The 27072-nt window shown below is 61.1% G+C and overlaps 1 protein-coding gene across 1 annotated transcript; it reads left to right on the forward strand.

Annotated features, from left to right (window-relative positions):
* PDE4A (phosphodiesterase 4A) lies at nt 1-26505 on the forward strand. The gene is made up of 15 exons (XM_004595741.2): nt 1-314; nt 14901-15092; nt 15421-15457; nt 15564-15634; nt 16188-16237; nt 16398-16510; nt 20800-20893; nt 22315-22535; nt 23221-23319; nt 23409-23573; nt 23776-23875; nt 23971-24125; nt 24245-24367; nt 24608-24790; nt 25840-26505. The coding sequence occupies exons 1-15, from the start codon at nt 16-18 to the stop codon at nt 26503-26505; spliced, it is 2568 nt and encodes an 855-aa protein (XP_004595798.2). The 5' UTR covers nt 1-15.
* The last annotated feature ends 567 nt before the right edge of the window (nt 26506-27072 follow it).

Consider the following 27072-nt stretch of genomic DNA (forward strand, 5'->3'; position numbering starts at 1 on the left):
GTGGGGGCCGGCGCCATGGAGCCCCCGGCCGCCCCCTCGGAGAGGAGCCTGTCTCTGCCCGGGCCCCGCGAGGGTCAGGCCACCCTCAAGCCGCCTCCGCAGCACCTGTGGAGGCAGCCGCGGACCCCCATCCGAATCCAGCAGCGGGGTTACTCCGACAGCGCCGAGCGCGCCGAGCCGGAGCGGACGCCGCACCGGCCCATCGAGCGCGCCGATGCGGTGGACACCAGCGACCGGCCCGGCCTGCGTTCCACCCGCATGTCCTGGCCCTCGTCCTTCCACGGCACCGGCACGGGCGGAGGCAGCGGCAGGCGGTAAGACGCGCGCGCCCAGTCTATAGGCGCGCGGGGAGGGCGCAGCTCGTCCCGCCGGCCGCAGGAGGCGCTGTGTGCGACTGGGGTGCGACTGGCAGGGAGGGGGCGTTGTGGAGGCCCCCCAACACTGTCCCCGAGCTTGAGGTCGGTATAGGGGGTGCCCTGCTGCGTGTGGCGGTCCTTGGGTCTGGGTTAGGGGAAACGCTGCTGCTTCGGGGTCTCGGTCCCTGGCAAGGCAGTGACTGGACAGGGCACAACTTGGTGGGGACTTTGTTGGGGGTTTTGAGAGCTGGACTGATTCTGCATGGGATGTCCTGGGGGCACTTGACTGCCACCCGTGCGGCATTGTGCACTCCTGCAGCAGCTGGTTCCACAATTTCAGAGGGGACTTCTTGGGGAACCTTCTTTTGGGATCCCTCTCCTAAGTGGGACATTTGAGGTTGCAGTAGCTGCCCAGAGGGGGTGAAGTGCAGGAGGGGGTTGCTGGCTGGTTTGCTCCCGCTGTCCTGTGCCCGTCCGTGCCTGCCCAGCCTGGACCTCCGGGGCCTGCGATGATGACACCATGAGACTCAGGGCTGGCTGCTGTGTGCTCTGGGACAGTGGCCATAGCAGCCATGGGGGTGCCCTGACTCGATTGGTGACAGGGTGACCGCGTCCCCATAGAACGCAGGAACAAAGTGACCGTATCTGCTGCTGGGGCCAGCATGACAGTTACAGGGGACTCTGTGTCCCCCACAGGACAGAGTGATGATGATGCTTCCGAGTTAGCGGTCAGGGACACCCTGTGGCCGGGAGGGCTCCCAGGATGCAGGCCTTGAGCCCTGGAAGATCTGAGAGACCCCCTCACCGCACATACACGCAGGTGCCTGTCCCTGCGACACTGGGGCTGACTGGGCTTCACCAGCTGCACGCAACATCCAGAGTCACTCGGTGGCCTGCATTCTGTGTGTGCCCCCCGGCAGCAGGGGGTCCTGGATGTGGCTGCCTGCACCTTCCGACAAGGGCCTGATGGACAGCCCGCACTAGCGGTGTCCTCTGCGGTCCCATGAAGGCTCCTCATAGCCCGAGGGGAGGCTGAGCGCCTCACACCTTCATTTCCAATACCCCAGCCCCACACTCTGTCTGGAAGCCAGGGTCTGTCCCAGCCCCGGCTTGGACAACCTGATTTTTTTCCCCCAGAGGGAATCAGAAAGAACGATAACAGAGCTGGAATTGACAGGAAATGCCACAGGGCCAGGGGCTGGGAGCCTAAATGCTCCTAGCAAAACCAAGGCAAGCACTGGGGGGATGGGACCTGGGCCCCTCGAAGCCCCTGGGTCCTCCCTGCAGTGGACTCTGCCTGAGCTGAGTGGCAAGCATCTTGATCTCCTGCCAGAAAATGAGGCCCAGAAAGTTGCTGTTTCCTTCTGTACTCCTTGATCAGGAGATAGGGCCACCCCCCCCCCCCCCCCGCTGCCCAGGGGCTGTGTGTCCTCCCGGTGAGTGCTTTGCAGTCTCTGAGCTGTCTCAGGGGAGCTGGCGCTGGCGCTGCTCGGCCCCCAAGGGATCCCTCTGAGAGGTTCTGTGAACTCTGGAGACGTGTGTCCAGGGACCCTGAGGAGTGTTGTTCTAGACACGGTCCCTTGGGGGGGGCGCGGAGGACGGAACGGAGGGAGGTGGTGGTGGTGGGGAGCGCTGGCCAGGGAGCAAGCTGAGTGAGAAGAAAGGAAAGGAAGGTCCGCCGCATCCCCTGCCTGGGCTCAGGCTCAGGTTTGTTTTCCTGTGGGACTGAGCAGCCTGCATGCGGCGGGCACCCAGGGGTGGGCTGAGGGCTGAGGGCAGGCACTGGGCCTGAAGGAGGAAGCCAGAGCCTTCCTTATGAGCGAGCACTGGCTGGCTTCTTGCCAGGGAGGGGCTCTGTGGGCCCACACAGGTGCCCACACCTCCACCCCTCCATAAAAGGGGGTCCCCACGGGCACCCCCACCCACCATGCTCGACCGCAGTCACAGCAGTGCTCGGAGACAGGATGCGGCCCTCTTCCTCCCCACCCTAAAACAAGGTAGCACTCACAGCCCCGGCCCTTCCAGACCTGGGGATGCATGAGACAGAGTTCTTGACGCCCCGCGGGGCTGAGTCACGCACCCGCCACGAGCTGTCAAGAGCAGATGGGGGAAGAGGAGGACTTGGGGAGGGGAGGCGGTGGTGATGGCGGTGCCTCAAGTGGGAGGGGGCGGGCCAATGCACCGCTCTGCCCTCTTCTTTGTGACCCTAAATTGTTCCCCGTGGTCTCAGGGGAGTTTAAGTCCCTCGGGCCGGGTGGCACTCAATCCTGACTCCACTTGGGTCCCTGGAGTGTGTGTGTGCTTGGGGAGCGGGTCTCTGCGCGCGTGCGCGCCCCCTCTGCTGGCCTGTCGGGGCTGTGCGCTCCCAGCCTGGTGCTGCCCGCAGGACGCGAGTCCCCAAGCCACCGACGCGCGCCCCGCATTATCACTTGCTGTATGTTGAGCGCTTGAGCGGGAACGGACATCAAAACGGCCAACTGCAGACTCCCCTCCTGGCCTCCTTGCCCTGCTGGACCTGGGCCTCTTCCCCTACAGTCCTAGCTCGCACCCGCACCCTAACACGACACGGCGGCAGACGCAGACACCTGGCAGGCGCGAGAACTTGGCGCCAAAGTTGCGGACGCGGAGTTCCCATCTCGCCTCCGCGCGCGCCCGCGCGACACCCCTCTCCGGATACCAGGGCCTCCCAACACCCTGGCTCTGGCCTGCTATCCGAGGAGCAGAGACTGCAGGGTGACAGGCCCAAGGTTACACAGCCTGGAAGGGCAGGCTGGGGTTTGGAAACCCAGGTTTCGTTCATGCCACTGAAACTGCGCGCCGGCTCCGTGTATCGCCTGCGAATAACCTCATCTTCCTCATTTGTAAAGCTGGGTTGAAAAATAAGAACTAGCCCGCTAACTCCTGCTCTCCCACCCCCCTGCTCCCTTCCCTGGCCTGGGCCCCAGGCTCGCGGTAGCCCTGGACTCCATAACGTCCAAGCTGGGCAGCCCGGAGCTGGTATTTGGCGAAAACACTTCCTTCCAATGACGTCAGCAAGGAGAAAGGGGCGTTCCCCAAACCACAAACCCTGCCCATCTTTGCGCGCTGGGTGTGTGTGTGTGCGCGTGTGTTTCTCCCTGCACCCCTCCAGGGGCTTTTTGCATCTGGGGGAGCCCCCAGCTGGCGGCGGGTGGGGGAGGGCTGGGGGCGGAGTTCTAAGCAGCTACTCCCCAATACGAGAAAGTTCAAGTCCAGCTTTTCCCGCGCCCCCTCCCTGGCTCTGTGGCTGAGCCTGGGTTTCTTCCCTGTGTTCCTGCACACGCGGGGGAGCAGTGCGCAGGGGGCTGCGGCTTGGCCTGCAGCGGCTCCAGGCCCTGCCGTGTGGCGTTGAGGCAGGATTAGCTGGGAACGCAAGAGGATAATTTTAGAAGGTGACTCTGTCGGGTAGGAAGGGAAGAGGGTCCCTGAGGTCAGCGAAGGGCTGTCCCAGAAGCTGACGCGTGAGCAGAGATGTAAACAGATCCAGGGACGGGTCTTGTGCGTCTGACTGGGGAGGAGCAGGTTGTATACAGCAGAAGTGACCGGAAGTAGATGAGGCCAGCAGGTGCCAGCCGCGGCTCCCCTAGGGCTTCCTGGGCCCTAGTTTACATCTGGCTGCCCAGGAAGGGTGGCGTTCTGGTGGCTGGCTGGCTGTGGTGCGGGCTCTGGTCAAGTGAGTCTCCTTGGTTTCTGCAACATGGTCCCAACAGGAACCTGTTGTCCAGGGCTGCTGGTGGCGGGATGCACCTGCGCAGGTGTGCGGGGAAGGCTGCGTCACGAAGCAGGCGGGCCTCCAAGCATCCTGGGGGTACTGTGCCCGGTTGTCCTAGACCTGGGGCTGAGGCGCTAGGTCCCACTGCCCACTCCACCTCAGCCGAGGGCGTGACTGACCTCTAGCGGCCAGAGGCCAGGTACGCAGCGGTGCCCAGCTCCGAGTCTACACCCCCTGCACCCCTCATAGCAATAAGATCCAGGTTTAAAAGCCTTGCCTTCTCAGTAACACAGTCACCTCCCCGGGTGAGGATCGCTTCTTGCCAATGGTGATTTTAAAAAACTTACATTTTTTATTGGAAAGTCAGATATACAGAGAAGAGGAGATCTTCCATCCAATGGTTCACTCCCCAACTGGCTGTAATAGCCAGAGCTACGTCCACCCAAAGCCAGGAGCCAGGAGCCTCTTCTGGGTCTCCATGGGTGCAGGGTCCCAAAGTCTTGGGCCATCCTCCACTGCCTTCCCAGGCCACAGGCAGGGAGCTGGGTGGGAAGTGGGGCTGCCGGGATATGAATCGATGCCCACATAGAATCCTGGCACCTGGTGCTGCAGGATTGAGCCAATGTGCACGTTCCAAGTGAATTTAACTTTAAAAATAAATAAATAAGTAAATAAATAAATATTTTCTCAAATAATGCTACCATCATTTTGTGAGTGCTTCCCATGCCGATGGCTTTTCGGGCTGTGTTCTGTTCATGCGTGAGGTGGGTGTTGTCACATCCATCACAGAGCTGGGAAAGCCCGAGGCTCCAGGAAATGAAGTGACTTATCCACACGGGGAGAACAGGAGAGGGTGTTTCAGAGTGACGAGACCCTAGCCAAAATACGTTGGACTCCTTTTAAAACTTAAACTTGGCCTCCTATCGAACTCTCATGGGCTAGCTTGGTTCTAGGTCTTTATCTGAAATGCCCGTTTACCCTCTGGTTCACTGCCTGGTCTAGGCCAGGCTGAAGCCATCGGCTCTCCCAGGTGGGTGACCAGGACCAAGGTGTCGCGTCGTCACCTGCTGCCTCCCAGTGTGCATGAGCTGGGAGCTGGAACTGTGGGACCAGAGCTGGGATTCGAACCCAGGCCATCCAGGGTGGGATGTTGGCACCCCTGAGCCAACACAATCCCTCTCTGGGGTATTGTTAGAGTGCTAAGACATGCATCTTGATGTGTGGGCACCTTCTGGAGGGAGGGAGGTGTCTCCCAGGATTGTGGGTGTACCTTGGAGCCTGGCCTAACTCCTGAGACTGGCTTGGGAGCCGTGGCGGAATCGCTGTGCTCTGAGCGTCATCCCAGGATTCTGGTGGCATGTGCCTACACAGTAACAGGGTACCCCCCAAATCGGAAGCACTCGTGAGTTTGTGTTGGGGGCCTGGGCACTTGTAGGGATGCTGCAGGAACTGTGCGGGACTTTAGGAATTTGGGGTTCACCTGTGTCTGTGTGGCTCAGAGATTAGGGGGCCACTCTAGGGAGAACCTGCTAGTGGTCCTGCAATGGACAGGGCTTTCTGCTGGACACACAGCACCCCTGAGATCCGGGAGGAGCGTCCTGGGATCCATGGGGTACCTCTGGGGTGTTTATGGATGTCCCAGGGGAATAGGGAGGACATTGCTAGATTTTCGGGGTCATCTTGGAGCTGTGAGGGTTCACCCGAGCCTGTGGGGGCCACCGGAGCACATCTGGATTATGTTGAGGGAGTCCCGGGATTTGAGGGTCTCCCGGGACTCTGAGGGCACTACAGAGCTTGTGCAGATGTTTGAGAGTCTCTGGGGGCACCCCCAGAAAGTGGAGGGACAACCCCCGTGTTTGCAGAGACGCTCCCCGGGAATGTGGGCACGTGAGCAGGACGCCAGGATGGTCTTGGGGTCTGCGGGCCCTGGTCCGGAGTTCCGGCGGTGGCCTGCGGGCGCCCCAGACCCGCCCCGCCCCGCCCTGCCCCCGGGGGCGGCCCCAGCGCCCAAGAAGCCGGAAGGGCCGGAGGCGGCTGCGGGGCGGGGTGCGGCCCCCCTGCAGGCCCCGGGGGCCTGGGGCTCAGGCGCGCACATGCTGGATGCCCCCGGGGCAGCGCAGCTCCCAGCGCCCTCGGAGGAGGGCCCAGCCCGCGCCCCCCGGGGGCCATGGCACGGCCACACGGCCTGGGCCGTATCCCCGGGCTGCGGCTGGCGGCCTTCCCGGTGGCGGCGGCGGGAGCAGCTGCTGCCGAGGAGGAAGCGTTCCTGCCGGAGCCCGCGACCCCGCGGCCTCCCCGCCGCCCACGGTCGCCGCCTTGCTCGCCCGTCTTCTTCGCCAGCCCGTCCCCGACTCTTCGCAGGCGCCTCCGGCTGCTCCGCAGTGCCCACGATTTCGGCCGCCAGGCACCGGCCTGGTAAGTGTGTCCCTGGTGGCTGCCAGTCGCCTGCTTTGGCCACCTGGGGCGCGGCCAGGTCTGGGAGCCCTGTAACTTTCCCTTTCTGGCCTCACTTTTCCGTCACGTGGCCCCCGATAAAGATCAGCCATTGCTGTCGAAACGTCTGACAGTGCATGCAGTAGGCGCTCAATAAGCGTGGGGCTGCTTTCTTCTTGCTTCCTGTGCGAACCTCAGGCCGGGGGAGTGCCCCACGCTCCAGGCACCTGCCATCCCGAGGAACCTGGGAACTTGCGTTCATCAGCCTGCCCATCTTTAGCGTGAGGCCAGCAGTACCCTCTGGGGATGGCACTGCTGGGTATGCTCACCGCCACAAGGATGGACGCCAGTAATGCAGATTTTCTTTCTGGCCAAAGCCAGGGTGGGCTAGGGCCGAGTGGCAGGCCTGGCGAGCACTGCCCCTGTGGCTTGGTAATGTCCCTTCATCCTGCAGGCAGAGGCTTCGTCGGTGCCCCAGCCTCCCCTGCTCACCTCTGCGCCCCCCCGGGGGAGCCCTCGTAGGGGACAGAATCCACCACAGACCTTAACCAGGACACTAGAGGGCCAGGGCCAGGCTGGGGACGAACTGGGGCGGAGCAAGGAGAAGAAAGGGGCGGGCCCTGGGAGCTGCCTCCCTCCCTCCCTCCCGGTATCTCCTGTCTTCCCCGAGCCCTCGCCAAGGTCCCCGTCCCTGCGTGCGTCCTCTGTCCCCTTGGGCTTTCAGCCACCCGTCCCTGCACTCCGCCCGCCTGCTCCAGCAGGTCGCCTCCCGTCCCCAGCCTCTCCCTCCGCTAACCCCCCAAGGCGTGCGTGCTGGCGATCTGGGACCTGGAGTGGCCCGGCTCGACGTCAGGGTGGGGAGTGGGGAGAGGCGGAGCCGGAGGCGCCCGAGTGTCCTGGGGGCAGGGGGATGGGCCCAGGAGCCCAGGGCGCTGCTGGGGGCCAGAGAGGAAGGGTGCTGGAGGAAAATTGTACGTCCAGTTTGGCAGGGTGGGAAGGCACGCGCAGGGCTCTCCCTGGCTCTGAGGACGCGGGGACGCCTGGCCACCCGGGGGCAGTCCCTCGAGGGTGTGCTGGGGAGGTGGGGCGGTGCCAGCGGCCGCGGCAAACACCTTGGTGATCCCTGCGAGCCACACACCTCGGTGCTGCGGTCCCCATGCGCGCCCCGACGGCGGCGCTGGGCCCCCATGCGTGCTGGTGCGGTGCCGCGGGCTCGGACCCGGCCCCCTGCCCTGGCACTGCCCTCTGCGGGCCCCGATTCCCTGGCCCACTCCTTCAGCGATGAGGACAACCAGCAGCATCCGCTGGGCAGATCTGTCAGGTGGGTGGCCCCGAGGCCAGGCCCCTCGCTTTGCCTCACTGCTTTGGAGGTGCAGACCCCCTGTCCCATTCTGCCTTCAGGGAGTCCCCTAAGTGGCTACTAGGGGCCTGCTGTAACCCCACCCTGTTCCCTGCCCCTAAAGGCCTCAGTGTTGCTGCAGAGGGCTTCCTGGAGGTGGCAGCTCCCCAGGTGGGAGCTAGGTCTTTCTCCCTTCACGCTCCCTGTGCCCTTAAACACGGGCCTCAGGCCCTCCCCGAGGCAGCAGCCGTGGGCATCCAGTTTCACCTGGACCGCACTCCAGGCCACTGGCCACTGGCCTGAAACCAGCTCTCCAGGGAGCCTCCAACCTTAGCCCTCCTGGCTGGGGCTGCAGGTTGAAAACCAGGCCGGAGCAGGGGACAGGAGGGGTGGTGGGGACAGGGAGAGCGGGTCCGGGACAGCCGGAGGGCATTTGGGGAATCCGCTGGCCAGACGCGGCAGGGCAGTGGGGCTTATAGTGCTCAGGGCATTCAAGGTGCTCCTGTGCTTGGCAGCATGCGGACTATCCTGGGTGCGCAGACCCCGTGCCTACAGGGCAGAGCATGTGCTTGCTGTGCCAAGAGTGGCCACCCAGAGGGTGGCGCAAACCTAGCCAAGCCTGCAGCTGCATAGCTTCCTGGGACCCCACTCTCCCACCTACGCTTGGACACGGACTCTCAGGGACAGTCATAGCATCTGGGACCTGTGGTGACACAAATCGCAAGGAGCCACCTCCCCAAGGCACCCGTGCACGGCTGTCCCTCACACACGCGCAGATGGGACCGTGCGTGCACGGATGCCCACGGCCCCACACACTTCTCCCCCATGCCCGACGCCCATGCGTGAACCATCACCCCTCTTCTTGTACACCCAGCTCCACAAACAGCTGTGTCACCTGGCACCGCGTACCCGCCTGGCAGACACGCGCCAGCCCGACACACGTCAGTCTGCCGTCAACCTCTGTGTGACCTTCAACAGAGCAAATGCCAGGACTTTTTTTTTTTTTAATTTCCTGAAGGCTGCTTGGCACCTCTTGGGCAGGAGTCAGGTTGGGGAGGGGAGGGCGGTTGGCGAGCCAGGGAGACACCAGGCTTGCGGCCTTCTGGGCGGTTGGCGAGCCAGGGAGGCACCAGGCTTGCGGCCTTCTGGGCGGTTGGCGAGCCAGGGAGGCACCAGGCTTGCGGCCTTCTGGGCCGGCCCCGGTGTTTCAGCCTTCAGTTTTGTGCTTGCCTGGCTCAAGTCCAAGTCCACATTGTTTGAGCAAGTTCATTGTACTTTGTGTGCCTCTCCTAGGGGGCGTAGGGGTGCTCACCTGCTTGTAGGTATAGCGTCTACTTTGTGTTACTGGCTGTCATTGCCTCCCCCCCTCCGCTTGTTTGCTGTTTCGTATCTGTCCTCGCTCAAGTCCCTGTGGCTTAGATCTGTCCCTGGACTGGGACAGTCCTCCAGGGCTTCAGGCTGATGCTTGGGGAGCCCAGAGGGGCAGACTTAAGGGGCACGCAGAGGTGAGGTGGAGATGTGCAGTGGAGGATGAGGCCACCCGGCCACCTGAGCCTACGCGGGGTGGGGGACTTGCGGTGCGTGGTTCGGGTTACCGCAGATGGAGTATGTATGTGTGTGGCTACGCTGTCAGCTGTCCGCAAGTGTGGTTTGTGGCTTTCGGGGCCCCTGGGTACGTCGCTGGCTGTACCGGGGCCACCCTGAGCGGTGGGAGGCAGGTGAGGCAGGAGCGAGCTGTGGTGGCCTGGAGGCCCTGCCCGGTCCCAGCGCCACAGCCCTGATCCGTTCTCCTCTACCTTCCTGCTGCCCAGCAGACACCTGAGCCCTGCTCCCACCCCTGAGGGAGTGTCCTTTCTCTCCTCGGGCCCCTGCTGACGTGAGCTGAGTCCCCAGGGGGTTGTGTATCTGCGAGCTGTGCTGGCTGGCTTCACTCCTGGGACCTGTCTCTTTGCTTTCGCTTGTTGGCATTCCCCGGGTGATGTAAAGTGATGGTGGTGGTTTGTGGGCTGGGTAGTGGTTCGTTCGTGGGGAGCTGCCCTGCATGGCCTGCCTTCCTTTCCCCTCCCCAGTGGCTCCTAACTGGACCCCCCAAAAGCAAGGCTGGGCTCAGGGCCACCAGCCGCTCGTTGCCACTCCATGGCTTATTCTCATAGAACATGTGTCGGATTTGTCTCCTGGAGTCAGTGGCCCTGCCTGGGCCAACGTGTAGAAGGCATTTTTTTTAAAGCTTTATTTATTTTTATTGCAAAGTCAGATATATATAGTGAGGAGGAGATTCAGAGAGAAGTATCTTCCGTCTAATGATTCACTCCCCAAGTGACCCCAATGGCTGCTGCGCTGATCCAAAGCCAGGAGCCAGGAACTTCCTCCAGGTCTCCCACGCGGTGCAGGGTCCCAAGGCTCTGGGCCGTCTTCCACTGCTTTCCCAGGCCACAGGCAAGGAGCTGGATGGGAAGTGTAGCTGCTGGGACACAAACCAGGTGCCTGTTCTGTGGGATGCTGGTGCTTGGAAGGGGAGGGTTAGCCACCTAAAGCATCATGCCCGTGGGAGGCATTTTGAGGACTGTGGTTCATGGCAAAACCTTGATAAGGATTTTATTGTGACGAGTGGATCTTCCGTGATCTGAAACACACAGACATGTGCACACACACACACACAATGCCTCTGTTTATTCTACATGCCTGCAACGGCCAGGCCAGAGCCAGGTCTCCCTGTGGAGTGGGGCAGCCCGGGACACCTGCCGCCCAGAGCCGAGAGCCTGGATTGTGTCCCGGCTCCTTGATTCTGGTCCTGGCAGGCAACAGGTGGTGGCTCTCCTATGTGGGCCTCTGGCGCTCCTGGGGGAGACCCCAACATTGTCCCCGGTTCCTCTACAAGCCTGCCCCGGGCCTGGCCGTCGTCATGGACATAGAGCGGACCAAGACGGAGATGAGGGACATCTCTCTGGCTCACGGTCACTCTGCCTTTTATGTGCAACATTTTAAAGATAGATAAATCAAACATTTGAAAGAGTGCGCATGGACGCGCTGTGTTAGCTCTCCATCCGTTGGCGGCACTTGAGCTGTTCCCTCTTCGGGTCTGTCTGAGTCAGGCAGCTAGGAATGTGGGCAGACACGGTTCCGTTTGAAGCCCTCTTTTCCAGTTGTCTGCACTCTATATACATGGAAGTGGGATCAGCGTGTTTAAATTCTTTTAAAGATTTATTTATGAGGCCTGGCACGGTAGCCTGATGGCTCAAATCCTTGCCTTGCATGCACCGGGATCCCTTATGGGCGCCAGTTTGTGTCCCAGCTGCTCCACTTCCCATCCAGCTCCCTGCCTGTGGCCTGGGAAAGCAGTGGAGGACGGCCCAAAGCCTTGGGACCCTGCACCCGCGTGGGAAACCCGGAAGAGGCTCCTGGCTCTTGGCTTTGGTTTGGCTCAGCTGTAGCTGGTGCAGCCACTAGGAGAGTAAACTAGCAGATGGAAAATCTTTCTGGCTCTTCTCACTGTAAATCTTCTCACTGCCTATAGAATAAAAATAGATAAAAGTTTTTCTTTTAAACATTTTTATTCATTTTATTACAGCCAGATATACACAGAGGAGGAGAGACAGAGAGGAAGATCTTCCGTCCGATGATTCACTCCCCAACTGAGCCGCAATGGGCCGATGCGCGCCGATCCGAAGCCGGGAACCTGGAACCTCTTCCGGGTCTCCTACGCGGGTGCAGTGTCCCAAAGGTTTGGGCCGTCCTCGACTGCTTTCCCAGGCCACAGGCAGGGAGCTGGGTGGGAAGTGGAGCTGCCGGGACTCGAACCGGTGCCCACATGGGATCCCGGGGCGTTCAAGGCAAGGACTTTAGCCGCTAGGCCATGCCGCCGGGCCCAAGATAAAAGTTTTTTTAAAAGGAGGTTTGGAGATTTTAAGGACAAGGTCCCGGGTACCAAGGGGCTTGGGCGGCACACAGAGCCTCATCAGGGCCCTCCCAAAGATCGGACTGTGGACCTCGGAGCGGAGGCCCTGAAAACCTGTCAGAGGCCAAGGGTGGGGCGGGCAGAGCAATGGGCACCTTGCCCAATGACCCAGAGCCTTGTGTTGGAATGAAGCGCACCCCCCACACCCACACACACTTGTCTGAAGGTGAAGGCTAGCAGAGGCCGGACAGCAATACGGGCTTGTGACATGACCGTCCTGGGAGCCAGGGTTTGACACGGCTGACAGTGGGCTGGGTTGCTGACTAATGCACCTGCTTCCTAAACCCCGGCCCCACCCCAGGCAGATCCCCCCACTCCCAGCCAGAAGTCCCCCACCCCCAGCCAGAAGCCCCCCACCTATGCCCCCAGTCACATCCCCAGTGAGATCCCCCCACAACCAGCCAGATGCCTCCCACCCACAGCTAGATGCCTCCCTCCCACAGCCAGATGCCCCCCACCTATACCCCCACACCTACCCCCAAACAGATGCCCCCCACCTATACCCTCACCCCCACCCCCAGACAGAGTCCCTGCTTGAGTCCCAGCTAACTGTCCTGACCTGGCTCACTGCTCATGCACACCCCGGGGACAGGAGGGCATGGCTCAAGTGCCTAGACCCCTGCCCACCCACACAGGAGACCCGGATGGAGCTCCTGGCTCCTGGCTTCGGGCTAGCCATCACAAGTGAACCAGGGAGTGGGGACTCTGTCTTTTTTTTTTTTTAAAGTTTATTTATTTTTATTGGAAAGTCAGATTTTTTTTGGATATTTATTTATTTATTAATGTATTTTTATTTTGAATTATGTGGTACAGTTTCGTATAGGCTGGGATTCCCCCCCAAACTCCCACCCTTGACAGATTTTCCCCATTTTACTACAATAGTGTAGTCCTTCATAAGGAATCATAATTCCATCAGTCTCTTATTTAAGTGTACCCCAACATCGCTGGTACAGACAATGTCAGACAGTCCAGCGTCCCATCGTCTACACATGCCCAACAGTTTTTTTTTTAAAGATTTATTTATTTTTATTACGAAGTCAGATATACAGAGAGGAGGAGAGACAGAGAGGGAGATCTTCCATCTGATGATTCACTCCCCAAGTGGGCCGCAACGGCCGGTGCTGTGCCGATCCGGAGCCAGGAGCCAGGAGCCTCTTCTGGGTCTCCCACGTGGGTGCAGGGTCCCAAGGCTTTGGGCCGTCCTCCACTGCTTTCCCAGGACACAGGAAGGGAGCTGGATGGGAAGTGGAGCTGCCGGGATTAGAACCAGCGTCTGTATGGGATCCGGGCGCGGTTTAAGGCGAGGACTCTAGCCGCTAGGCCACGCCACCGGGCCCGTCTAACAGTTTCGTTAGGAATCCATCTTTTGTCTGGAAGCAAGGATGTATGTTCCATTATTCCCCCACATCTGGATATGGCAGACTCTAGTACTCCATCACTATACATTTCCATAATTGAGAAGCCATAAAACAAGGTCAACAACGTATGAGTTGAAAGACAGATTTTTTTAAAAGATTGATGATTGTTACTATTTTTTATTTTATTTACTTATTTTTTATTGTAAAGTCAGATATACAGAGAGGAAGAGAGACAGGATCTTCCATCCGCCGGTTCACTCTCCAAGTGGCCACAACAGCCAGAGCTGAGCCAACCTGAAGCCAGAATCCAGGAGCCTCTTCCGGGTTTCCCACACAAGTGTAGAGTCCCAAGGCTTTGGCCCGTCCTCCGCTGCTTTCCCAGGCCACAGGCAGGGAGCTGGATGGGAAGTGGAGCAGCTCGGGTATGAGCTGCTGCCCATATGGGATCCTGGCACATGCATGGCCAGGATCTAACCATTGAGCCACTGCTTATATATTTTATCTGTGTGTGTGTATGTGTATAGAGAGAAATCTTCCACCCATTGGTTCACTCCCCAAACGGCTGCAGCAGATAGGAGCTAGGCTGGTCAGAAGCCGTAGCCTTTGCACAGTCTCCCCCTGGGTAGGAGGAGCTCAGGCTTTTGGGTGGTCTTCCGCTGCTCTCCCCCACCCCCGAGCAGCGGCTGGCAGCGGGACTGGCACTGAGATGGGGCAGACATCAGTCTCTGTGTGACAGTAACAGCTTCCTGTCCCTGCCCCCAGCTTGGCTCCCTGGCCCCTGGATGTTGGGGTGTCGGGGCGTCAGGCTGGGGAATGCACTCTGCTGGGGGTCCTTCTCCTGCTGGGCTCCCTGGAGGTCTCCAGTCCCAGGCTGTAGGTTCATCCGTGCCTGTTGCCTGTGGGTTAGGGGTCCGCTTGCTGCTTGGAGTTCACCGGTCCGGTTTGCCTGCTCCCTGCTTGTGGGCGCTGTGGAAGGCAGCAATTTTGACTTCAGGGCTGGGTCTCCTGCCAGCCCCGTGGGTCTCCCGACTCGGCTTCCGCCTGGCTCAGCGCAGCTGTTGCCAGCATCTGCGGGCAGAGAACCAGCAGGGGAGCATCTCTGTTTTCTCTGCCTTTCAAATCAAGGATGATGGCAGCCCAGTCTCTCATCCCCATCCCAGGAGTGGCCCCTGGAAAATGGCTCCTGGCACAGAAGCTGCTGCTGGCGCAATGAGGTTTCAAACTCAGGTCTTGGTGCAAGAACATGCAGGCAGGATAGCCCTGGAATGGCTGTCACAGGGCAGGAGAAGGTCTTCCTCACAGCACACTCATCCTCATAGTGGATTTGGGATTGGGACCCAAAGCCTTGGGACCCTGCACCCATGCGGGAGACCCGGAAGAGGCTCCTGGCTCTTGACTTCGGATCAGCTCAGCTCCAGCCGTTACAGCTGCTTATGGAGTGAACCAGTGGGTGGAAAATCTTTCTCGATGTCTCTCCTCCTCTCTGTGTGTCTGACTTTCCAATAAAAATAATCTTTTTAAAAATTTCTTTACCACAAATCAAATGGCCTGTTTGCCCCACATTTCGCTCGCAGCAGTGGTGGGGTGGTGGTATTGCCCCTCTCGCGTCTCTTCCGAGGCTGTCTCTCATGCCCTCCACCTGCCAACCCCCCTCTTACCGAGAGTGTCCCTGGCTGCGTGACGCCCCTGCCCCACTCCCCACCTGTAACACTCCCCTCCCCCCGTACAGCTTCGAAGCTGAAAATGGGCCGACGCCGTCCCCGGGCCGCAGCCCCCTGGACTCGCAGGCCAGCCCTGGACTCGTGTTGCACGCCGGGGTGGCCACCAGCCAGCGCCGCGAGTCCTTCCTCTACCGCTCTGACAGTGACTACGACATGTCGCCCAAGACCATGTCCCGAAACTCCTCGGTCACCAGCGAGGCGTGAGCAACCCTCCCCACCCCGCACTGACACACACCTACCTGCCTGCTGTCCCACCTACTCCTGCTGCCCCCACCTGCATGGAGTGCCCACCCACCCAATACTGCCCAGGCCTCATCCAGCGGGGGCACCCCCAAATCCACTCTCCTTACCTCCTGCCAGCTCCCAACCCACGTAGACACTCAGCTCCACTCACCTCCCCCAGCCCCTGCTCCCCTTCCCAACCCCTCCCCCAGCCCGGGGGGGGGCAGTTTCCCACGGTGTCCATCCCAGAGAGAGCCCCTCCTCCGGGCCCCTCCTTCAGGACCTGACACTGTCTTCCAATCGCAGGCATGCCGAGGATCTCATTGTGACCCCCTTTGCCCAGGTAAGGACCTCTCCCTAGGTGGCGGCAGGTGGACAGGACTGCCTCTGGGCAGCAGACACCTCCCCGTCTCACCGTCACCCCACCCTACCACCCCCACATTCCCCAGGTGCTGGCCAGCCTTCGGAGCGTACGCAGCAACTTCTCGCTCTTAACCAATGTGCCCGTTCCCAGCAACAAGTAAGTTGAGGCTGGGCCCCGTCGCCTGGGGTCATGGGGTTTAGCTCTCAGACCTGCTGGTGACCTCTCAGGACCTCTGAGCAGGCGCTGCTGCACCCTCGGGGGACCCCCAAAGACAGGTTGTTAGGGTACAGACACAGGGGTGTAGGTGCATGGTGGTGAGATCCCCCCATGCCTGCTTGCTGGGTGAGTGGCAGATCCTGGGCAGGGTCCTGGGAGGTAGTGTCTAGAAAGTGCTAGAACATTGCCCTGCATGTGGCAATGGCTCCATCAGTAGCAGTGGCTCGTAGGATCCTAGGGTGGGGGGAGGGCAGAGAGCCGTGCCCGAGGGTTGGAGGGCTGCGGGGAGGGGTGATCCAGAGGGAAGCGAGGACCTGGAACTGCTGCCCCTTGCTTTTGGAAGTCCTGGCTGCAAGGCAGGGCTCACGGAGTGTACTAGCAGCATAGGACAGGGCAGTGTCGGGGGCTGCAGGGGGGCTCAGAAGGGTGCTGACTGGCCCTGCTGGTGAGGAGAGCAGGCAGCCTCTGAGCTCTGAACCCCTTCTCTCTGTAGGCGGTCACCGTTGGGCGGCCCGACCCCTGTGTGCAAGGCCACGCTGTCAGGTAGCTGAGCCTGGCGGTGGGGAAGGCTCCCGTGGGGATCCCTGCTCCTGGGTGGTCCCGCATCAATCACCCTGGGCTGCGGTGGCTTCCCATTCCCCACCCTGCCTGGTTGGCCTGTGGGTCCTCTCGCTCACGACCCCCCCGGCCACCCCATCTCCAGAGGAAACATGTCAGCAGTTGGCCCGGGAGACGCTGGAGGAGCTGGACTGGTGCCTGGAGCAGCTGGAGACCATGCAGACCTACCGCTCCGTCAGCGAGATGGCCTCGCATAAGGTGTGTGTGTTGGGGGTGCTTGGGAGGGGCTGCCGGGTGGGCCAGCAGGTGGAGCTCTTGGCTGAGCGGAGCCGGTGGGTGGGGCCTTTGGGTGGGACCAGGTCCTGGGAGGTGGATGGGGCATGACCAATCCCCCTGGCAGGGCCGGTGAAATGGAGCCAGCACCTGGTTACAGCTACTGTTCACGCTTAGAGCTGATGTGTGTGGGGGGGAATCACTTCCGGTTGTACACTGTCCTTGGCTTTGGGGTCACAAGCTTGTTCGCTTGTACAACCTGTTGGAGTGAGTCTGTGGCTTCGGGCCTGTGTGGAGGAGGTGTGTGGGTTAGCTGCTTGTAGCACTGGTGTGTTGGGGCGTCACTGTGAAGGGTGAGGTGGTGGTGCAGGACTGTGGGGATGTGCAGGTGTGGGGCGTGTGTGTGTGTCCGGGGAGTTTCGGGGTGCAGATCCAAATGTGCACTTTGGAGAGGAGAGGGTGACTTTGTTGGGGAGAGGGTGCAGGTCTTGTGGCTGTCGCACAATTCCAGGGGGCGTCCTTCGGCAAGCAAAATGGGTGGAGGTGTGTGTGTGTGTGCTGCCTTGGCTGGAGCAGGAGGGGTGTGTGTGTGTGTGTGTGTGTGTGTGTGTGCTGCCTTGGCTGGGGCAGGAGGTGTCTGTGTGTGTGTGTGTGTGTGTGTGCTGCCTTGGCTGGGGCAGGAGGTGTCTGTGGGTGGAGGTGTGTGTGTGTGCTGCCTTGGCTGGGGCAGGAGGTGTCTGTGGGTGGAGGTGTGTGTGTGTGTGTGTGTGTGTGTGTGTGTGTGTGTGCTGCCTTGGCTGGGGCAGGAGGTGTCTGTGTGTGTGTGTGTGTGTGTGTGTGTGTGTGCTGCCTTGGCTGGGGCAGGAGGTGTGTGTGTGTGTGTGTGTGTGTGTGCTGCCTTGGCTGGGGCAGGAGGTGTCTGTGGGTGGAGGTGTGTGTGTGTGTGTGTGTGTGTGTGTGCTGCCTTGGCTGGGGCAGGAGGTGTCTGCGGGTGGAGGGGTGTGTGTGTGTGTGTGTGTGTGCTGCCTTGGCTGGGGCAGGAGGTGTCTGTGGGTGTGTGTGTGTGTGTGTGTGCTGCCTTGGCTGGGGCAGGAGGTGTCTGCGGGTGGAGGGGTGTGTGTGTGTGTGTGTGTGTGCTGCCTTGGCTGGGGCAGGAGGTGTCTGTGGGTGTGTGTGTGTGTGTGTGTGCTGCCTTGGCTGGGGCAGGAGGTGTCTCTGTGTGTGTGTGTGTGTGTGTGTGTGTGTGTGTGTGTGCTGCCTTGGCTGGGGCAGGAGGTGTCTGCGGGTGGAGGCTGTCTGGGAAGGTACGAGTCTGAGGGCGGGGTCAGGTCTCGTCCCGCGGGGTGTTCCTATGCTGGTGCCAGCCTGTGTTTGTGTGTGTTTGTGTTGGGGTGAGGGTGTGTCATACCTATGTCTAGCACATGAGTCTGGGTGTCTGTTCCCGGGCGTGTGTATGTCTGGGTGTCTGAGTGTCTGTCCCCGGGCATGTGTGTGTGCAGCGTGGTGTGTGTGTGTGTCTGTCCCGGGCGTGTGTGTGTGGCACGTGTGTCTGGGTGTCTGTCCCAGAGAGTGTGTGTGTCTGGGTGTCTAAGTGTCTGTCCCTGGGTGTGTGTGTGTGGTGTGTGTATGTCTGGGTGTCTGCCCCTGGGTGTGTGTATGTCTGGGTGTCTGTCCCCGAGTGTGTGTGTATGTCTGGGTGTCTAAGTGTCTGTCCCTGGGTGTGTATGTCTGGGTGTCTGTCCCCGAGTGTGTGTATGTCTGGGTGTCTGTCCCAGGATGTGTGTGTGTCTGGGTGTCTGTCCCCGAGTGTATGTGTGTGTCTGGGTGTCTGCCCCCGAGTGTATGTGTGTCTGGGTGTCTGTCCCCGAGTGTATGTGTGTGTCTGGGTGTCTGTCCCCGAGTGTATGTGTGTGTCTGGGTGTCTGTCCCAGGATGTGTGTGTGTCTGGGTGTCTGTCCCCGAGTGTATGTGTGTGTCTGGGTGTCTGCCCCCGAGTGTATGTGTGTCTGGGTGTCTGTCCCCGAGTGTATGTGTGTGTCTGGGTGTCTGTCCCCGATTGTATGTGTGTGTCTGGGTGTCTGTCCCCGAGTGTATGTGTGTGTCTGGGTGTCTGCCCCCGGGCGTGTGTGTGGGGGTGTGCAGCTTGCTTCTCGGGAGGGGTGTGCCTGGACACACATATGTCGCTCTGTGTTCTGCTGTCTCCCTGTAAATGGATTGTGGTGGTGTGTATGTGTGCACCTGCGTGGGTGGGGTAAGTGTGTCTGTGTCTGTGGCAGGGACCTGTGTGGGCCTCGCTTCCTCACCCCGAGCAGCGACACCCCCAAGTCCTGGCTGAGGCCCTGTCATCCCGGATGCCCCTTTAATGCCCCCCCACCCCCGCCACCACGTGACATGGCATGCAGTCTGCCAGTGCTGCAGTGAGCACGACCGTACACACAGGGACGGAGCCCCGCGGGCCTCCACCGCCTCCTCCCCCCACCCCTCCCTGCCCCTCCATGGTGGGCAGGGACCCCCGGCCGCCGCCTCCCCCTCCAGCCTCTGCCGCGGCGGCGCCCGACTGGGCCAGGGGCCGGCAGCGGAGGATGTAACCAGGGCTGCGTTGCGGGAGCGCGGAGGGGAAGGGAGCCCCCAGCCTTGCTGGGCCGGCCCAGGCCCCTCCGCAGCTCCCCGTACCGCTGCCCCCACCTGCCCCACCCCGTCCCTGTGTGACTGTTAACCCCGGGGACTCCCGAGCCCAGCTTCTGTGTGCAGCAGCCCCGAGCGGGGCTAAGACGCCAAGATGCCCTTGGTGGACTTTTTCTGCGAGACCTGCTCCAAGCCCTGGCTGGTGGGCTGGTGGGACCAGGTAGGGGGAAGAGAGGGTGAAGACAGGGTCTCTGGGACCCTGCAGGACCTGGAGCAGGGTGGGTGGGAGGGGATCCTGGGGCAGGGGGAGGGGAAGGGGTAGCGTCATGTGTGAGCCTTAGACACGTGCCTGGTGCTGGCAGTGACCCGGGGCTGGGTGTGCATGGCGGGTGCTGGGGTGTGTGGTGACTGCAGGGTGGGAGTTGTGCTCTGCGCTGAGGGTGGCTGTGTGGAGGCCTGGCTCCTCAGCGGGTCTGCGTGCTCCCAGGCCTCTTGACCGGGTCGTGGCATGGCCCTGCCTCCGATCAGATGCCATGGCCCTGGCTGCGATCGGATGGCTGTCACCAGGCTGTCCCTGCGGTGCCAGGACGGAGGGGGCTGGTTCATGTCAATAGTCCCGATAACCTTCTGAGTCTTGCGTCCCCGCCAACCTGCCCAGGACTGCCTTGCTTGTGGGTGCCCCTGGATTTGAGGGGTTAGGAGGAACCCCAGCAGACTGGGCCTCTGTGTGCGTGGGGTGTGTGTGTGTGTGTGTGCGCACCCATTTATGCCTTTGGGGAGCAGAAGTGGCCCCTTGCAGCCTGGGGTCCCTGCTGCCTGTCTGGACAGTCTGTTTCTGATTTGGGGGTGCCTCAGCAGAGCTTGGGGCGGGGATCAATGCCCTTCCTCCTCCCTGCACAATGTCACAGCAGAGGCTTGCGACGAGTGGCGTGAGGGGTTCAGCAGGGGCCCCACAGCAGATTCCGGGCACACCCCATGCATCTGCTTACCTCTCTGAGGCTGGGGGGGCTGTGATGGGAGCCCCCTCCCCCCTCCTGGGTGACTGAGCTGGGGGTTCCTGCACTAGCTCACCCTTCTCTCTTGTCATGACTGAGAGCTGGGGGACCTGTATGTCCTTTTTAACCTAGCCTGGGCAGAAGGGCGTGCAGGGGAGGACAGAGGTACCACCCCCCACCTCCGCACTGCTCCTCAGCCAGGAACTGAGGTCCGTGTTTGGGAAGACCTGGGCCAGGGTAGCTCTGGGAAAGCAAGGGTTAAGGGGGCCTCCTGCTTGCCCCCCCTTCCCCTCAGCTCAGCAGCTGGTTGGAGGGGGAGTTGCTAAGGAGACTCCTGTTACCATGGCGACGGAGTCTCCGGGTACCTCATTGGCTCCCTCGGAAGCAGGAGCCCCTCCCTTCCACAGGTGCTCCTGGGGTCCTGCTGCGGGTGGGAGTGGATTAGGGGGAACAGGGAAGTATATGCTCCCCCCTCCACTTCCCAAGCCTGGGGTTCCTCTCGGTTCTGGAAGGGTGACAAGGGCTGAGTTTTCTGCAGCCTAGTGGGGGTTCTGCTGTCAGGAGAACGAGCCGCATGACTCATGGGGTCTTTAGAGTTTCTGGGCCCCATTCAGGGCCCCCCTCATCCCTGCCTTCTTCCCTCTTTCCCGTTAGTTCAAGAGGATGTTAAACCGTGAGCTCACGCACCTGTCAGAAATGAGCAGGTCAGGAAACCAGGTCTCCGAGTACATTTCCACAACGTTCTTGGGTGAGTGCGGGGCTGTAGCAGGTGCAGAGGACAGGGCCCGGAGTCGGTGTATCAGGGTGCGGGGCTGCTGTGCCCGCGGGGCTGTAAATCCTGTGAACACCGACTGTCATTTCCCAAAGGTCAACGTAATCACACAGGTTCCCATTCGCGCTGCCCCCCAAATCAGGAGCACCCCCAAATCCTATTACCCTGCCACAACACGATGGAACCCTCAAACTGCAGGTGCCAAATGGAATTCCTAAAGGTCAGAAAGCACCCCACCGACCCACCCAGTGGAACCCAGCAGATCCAAAAATGAAATAGACGTCAGAACTTGGATTGGCACCCCCGTGGGAGACCTGGCTGGAGCTCCTGGCTCCTGGCTTCAGTTTGGCCCGGTCTCGGCTGTTGCAGGCATTTGTAGAATTCACCTGCACATGGAGGATTTGTGTCCCTGACCCTGTCTTGGTGTCTCTGCCTCTCTAATAAAATGTTTTTACAAAGAAGCCTGCAAAAGCCTCCCAAACGTTAAAGGATCTTCAAGCTAAAAACAATACAAAACAAAGCAAAAGCTGCAGCTAGAACACCCCTGAACTGGGTTTGAATACTTCCACATTCAACAGATCCCCAAACTCAATGGCATTCCCAAGCTTAACAGCCTGTGAGTCCTCAAAGTTAGGAGAATTTCCTATTCCAGTGGAGCCCCCAGTGCAACAGAACACCTCAAACTCCCCAAACTCGTAATATGCCCAAGTCCAGGAGATCCCCCCAGGTCCCGAGGTGTACACACACCCCCCTCCAGAAGTTCCAATGCTGCATGAGGGTGTGGCTTGTTCTAGATGTGAGGGTGCAGCCAATGGGAACACCATATGCAAATGCCCCCCTTGGGCCCATTCATTGGCCAACCACCCACCACAGGTCACAATGGGTGGTCTTGGCTGGACTCCGGAGACCCCTTGGAAGCTTTAGGAAGAGGTTTCTCCCGGGGGCGGCTGGCGCCCAGCGGGGTGGGGGGCCATGGATCCCCAAACCCCTGTCCCCTCCCTCCTCCCAGCTACGGCCCCCCCCAGCAGCCCACTCAGCCAACACAGGGGCATCTTCCCTACTCTCGATTCTGCCCTGAGTATCCGGGGCAAGCAGCTTCTCTCATTCACGGCCCCGCCCCACCTCCTGGTCCCCCAGCACCCCAGCTTCCAGCCCAACACCGTGATGGGAGTAGGTCCCCCACATAGCCCTGGGCTGGCCCCAGGGTCCCCACTGCAACCCAGCACTTCCCAAAGGGGGACGTCTGTCTCTGGATGGCAGAAGGCGTCTACGCTGCATGGTGATTATGCCAGGGTGTGCTGGGTGGGCCGGGGAGTGTGCGGGGGGAGGCACATGTGCCGCAAGGGGCGTCGGGGGTGGGATGTGGTGCTCACCCCGGCCCCTCCTGCCGTCTTCAGAGAAGCAGAATGAAGTGGAAATCCCGTCGCCCACTTCCAAGGAGCGGGAGGCAACACTGCCGCGACAGAAACTCTGCCAGCAGCCCCCGAGCCCGGCCCCCCAGCTGCAGTCCATGTCTCAGATTACGGGTGTGAAAAGGGTCACTCGCAGCAGCAGCCTCACCAACACCAGTGTCCCCCGCTTTGGGGTGAAGACCGACCAGGAGGAGCTCCTGGCCCAAGTGGGTGTGGGCTGGGCACGTGAGGGGCGCGGGGTCGGCTGGGGCCCCCAGACATGCTGGGCATTGAGTCACGTCTTGCAAAGAGAGAGAGAGATTTAGCACCTGCTGGTCCATTAGCCAAATGTTTACTACAGTCTGGGCTGGCTCGGTCCAAAGCCAGGAGCTGGGAACTCCACCCAGGGCTTCCCCCCAAGGATGGGCAGCTGGATTGGAAGAACTTGAAGCAGGCATTCTGGAATGGCCGTTGGATCTCAGTGGCCCTGTCGTCACCCATGTGAGCCCGCTTCTTGCAAATGACCCGTCCAGTCAGGCAGTGCTTGCTAAACACTGAGCCTGTGCACTGTATCTTTTCTGTCTCTCTCCCCACAAGCCCCAAGCACTCAGGAGCAGTTAGCACAGCTTAGAGGCCCAGCTGTGGTCGGGGGTCCCCATCCCAGCCTTGTCATTCGGGGGCCGGGAGCTCCTGGAGGCGTCGCTGCCCTGCTCTGAGCCGTGCGGTCTCCTTACCTGCCAAGCGAGACACACAGGGCTTGGTGACGGGGCCTGAGGCCGCTCTGTGCCTCTGCAACCAGGGTGGTGAGCAGTGAATGTTGTGTGACGCTTCCTACCGACTCCCAAAGTGTGGGTCGCGAAGCCCTTGCGCCTGGCCGGTCCCTGACCCCTGACCTCTGACGTCTCTTGTCAGGAACTGGAGAACTTAAGCAAGTGGGGCCTGAACATCTTTTGTGTGTCTGATTACGCCGGAGGCCGTTCCCTCAGCTGCGTCATGTACACCATCTTCCAGGTGATGGGGGGCCTCAGAGAGGACAGAGCTTGGGGCATTGTGTGGCCAGCAGGGGCCACCACCGCCCTGTCCCCCTTGGTGGTCCCCAGGAGCGGGACCTGCTCAAGAAATTCCGTATCCCCGTGGACACCATGGTGACGTATGTGCGGACCCTGGAGGACCACTACCACAAAGACGTGGCCTACCACAACAGCCTGCATGCAGCCGACGTGTTGCAGTCCACCCACGTGCTACTGGCCACGCCTGCGCTGGATGTGAGTCCCGCCAGCTCCCCCCGGCCACCTCCCCTGCATGCCCCTCTTCTCTGTGTGTCGCCGACCCCTGACCCAGCCCTCCCTCTAATCATCCCTCTCCCCACCCCACCCCTCCATCTGGCCCCCATCATCCCTCCTTGGAACCCTGCCCTGCATGGCCGTCCCTCTGACCTCTCCTCCCACCCCTTGGCCGTGTCCACAGGCCGTATTCACGGACCTCGAGATCCTCGCTGCCCTGTTTGCAGCCGCCATCCACGACGTGGACCACCCTGGGGTCTCCAACCAGTTCCTCATCAATACCAGTGCGTGGGTTTACCCGCCGTGGGGACTGGGCTGGGGGGGTGGCCTGCAGGCTCTCCCCGCCTGGGCTCCGTCCTCACCGTCCGCGGGCTTGCAGACTCGGAGCTGGCGCTCATGTACAACGACGAGTCGGTGCTGGAGAACCACCATCTGGCCGTGGGCTTCAAGCTCCTGCAGGAGGACAACTGTGACATCTTCCAGAACCTCAGCAAGCGGCAGCGGCAGAGCCTGCGCAAGATGGTCATTGACATGGTAGGTGGGCCAGGCGGGAGAGGCAGAGAGTGGGGTCGGGGCGGGAGGCAGCTTCCAGCAGGGAGCCAGGGGGCTCTGCCAGGTGGCGGCCCCGTGACACCCCTGCCCCATGCCCACAGGTGCTGGCCACGGACATGTCCAAACACATGACCCTTCTGGCCGACCTGAAGACCATGGTGGAAACCAAGAAAGTGACCAGTTCGGGGGTGCTCCTGCTGGACAACTATGCCGACCGCATCCAGGTGCCCCCACCTCGCCGCCGGAGAAGATGGGGCCCGCTCCCCTCCCCGCGCCCCGCTGGCTCCCATGCGGCCGCTCCTACTTCTGTCTCCACTTCATCTTCCCAAACTCCTGTCTTCCTGCTCTCCACCATGGCCCTTGCGTCTCCGCAGCCCCCTCCTTCTGCCCTGACCCTCCCCGACTTCCCCGGGCCAGGTGCAGACTCTGAGGGTCCCTAACACGCTGCACCCCGTACCCCACAGGTCCTAAGGAACATGGTACACTGTGCGGACCTGAGCAACCCCACAAAGCCACTGCAGCTGTACCGCCAGTGGACAGACCGCATCATGGCCGAGTTCTTCCAGCAGGGCGACCGCGAGCGGGAGCGGGGCATGGAGATCAGCCCCATGTGTGACAAGCACACGGCCTCGGTGGAGAAGTCCCAGGTACCGTGCAGGGGCCGTGGAGAGGGGAGGCAGGCAGCACGGGGCTCCCCACCCGCGGGGCCCTGGAGGTCCTGAGCTGGCCGTCCCCTACGTCACATTTTCTTCTTTTGTGTGAGAGATTATTGGTTCTGAAGAGCACAGTTCCAGCATTCCTGGTTCTCTCCCTAAGGGCTGTGATGGCTGGACCCGGGACTCGCACTTGGGTGCAGGGCCCTGGTACCTGTGCCACCCTCCACTGCCTTTCCAGACCCATCCGCAGGGAGCCGGGTGGGAGGTGGAGCAAGGGGCTGAGTGTGCTAAGGCGACAGGGCCCCGTTTGTTTTGTCGTGCTGGACAGAACGGGCTGAATGTCTGAACCCAGCCTTGGCAGCATTCTCACGGTTAGGACACGCACCAGGCTTGCTCTCTTTTTTTCTCCTTCCAAACTTCCTTTTATTGGAACTAGTAAGAAATGGAGATTTGTTTTCCCCGCCAGCTGGTTCAGTCGGTTGGGGCTGGGCCGAGATGCCAGCGCTCCTGCGGGGCACCCCTTGTCACAAGAGTCTAGGGGAGGGTGGGGCCGGCCTCTCCTGCTCCCCTGTGGCCGGCACTTCTGTTAGAGGATGTGCCTGCTGTGCTCAGCGCGGCTGCCTCACAGGAGAGAGGCCAGCCGAGGGAGCCCGTGGGGGCTGCTGCAGGCGGTCACATACGGACCAGGCCGCTGGTCATGATGTCACTCACTCCTCGTTGCAGACAGTGCTGTAATGCTCTGTCCTAAGCCAGCCACTTGTTGTATACGCAAAGCTGTCTGCCATTTGTGTGTTTCCGTCTTACGGGTGATGATTTTTTTGGCTGGTGCCAGAATAAGCCAGGAGCCAGGAGCCTCTCCCAGGTCTCCCACGCGGGTGCAGGGTCCCCAGGCTGTGGGCCGTCCTCCACTGCTTTCCCAGGCCACAGGCAGGGAGCTGGCTGGGAAGCAGGGCTGCCGGGATTAGAAGCGGCGCTCCTGTGGCATGCTGCCATGGGCAGGCTGTGCTGTGATCTCCGTGTCTGCACCTTCTCCCCGCCAGGTGGGTTTCATCGATTACATTGTACATCCCTTGTGGGAGACGTGGGCGGACCTGGTCCACCCGGATGCCCAGGAGATCTTGGACACGTTGGAAGACAACCGGAGCTGGTATTACAGCGCCATCCGGCAGAGCCCGTCGCCACCCCCCGAGGACCAGCTGGGAGGCCCAGGCCGGCCTGGCCTGCCGGAGAAGTTCCAGTTTGAGCTGACGCTGGAGGAGGAGGAAGAGGAGGAGGCCTGCACGACCCAGATCCCGTTCACACCATCCCAGGGTGCGTTGGCGCTGCAGGAAGTACCCACGCCTGTGGAGAACATCACAGCCACCGCCCGGGAGGCCCCCCTGTTGGTGGCGGCTGCTGCTGCTGCGGAACCGGTAGGAGTCGCAGAGGACCAGGACAAGACCTCAGGGATGCGGTTCCGTGGCATGCACCTGCCACAGCTGGCAGACTCCGTGTGCGGCCTCCGCAAGTCCCCGGATGCCCAGGCCCTGGAGAGCCCCCCTCTGTCTGGCTTGAGGACCCCGCCTCTCCCAGAGGACACGCCGGGCCTGCCGGGCCTCCCCTCCACGGCAGCCGAGGTGGGGGCCCAAAGAGAGCAGCAGGCTGCCCAAGGGACTCCCCGAGACGCCCTTCCTACAGGCCCAGCCCTGCCGGGGGACCCCCCTTGAGCCCCCCTTCACCCTGCTGCTGCCCCCAACCCCCTCCACCAGTGCTGCCCCCCGACCTCCTCTGCCTCAAAGACTTGTGTCCCGCCCTGAGAAAAAAAGAACAGGAAAGTGGGGTTTTTTCTCTTGTTTGCCCCTTTTCCTCTCTGCCCCCCACTGCCCCAGCCATGGGTTTTTTTTCTCTCTCTTTTTTTTTTTTTGTGAATTGTGGGGTTGCGGAACAAGGAGGCTGAGGTGTGTCCCAGAAGGGATTTTATTTTTTTGAATTTAATTATTGTAACGTTTTTAGAAAAAGACTAAAAAAAGAAAAAAAAAGGAACACAGAAGCTGTAGACACCCCCATTCCTGGTTCCCCAATTCTCACCCCGCCCCCTCCACAAGTTCAAGGCTCCGTCTTCCAGCCCGAGGCCCACGAGCAGGGGTGGGGCCTTCTGTTGAATCCTGGAAGGTTCTAGAACCTGGCCAGACATAGCCATTTCCGGCAGAGCCAGCTGAGGGGCTTCCCTGGAGGAGCTCCTCTCTGGCCCACCGCCCCTCGCCCCCCGCCCCTAAAAGTCTTCCACCTCATTT

This window comes from Ochotona princeps, chromosome 33 (assembly GCF_030435755.1).
Source record: "Ochotona princeps isolate mOchPri1 chromosome 33, mOchPri1.hap1, whole genome shotgun sequence".
In the NCBI taxonomy this organism is placed as follows: domain Eukaryota; kingdom Metazoa; phylum Chordata; class Mammalia; order Lagomorpha; family Ochotonidae; genus Ochotona; species Ochotona princeps.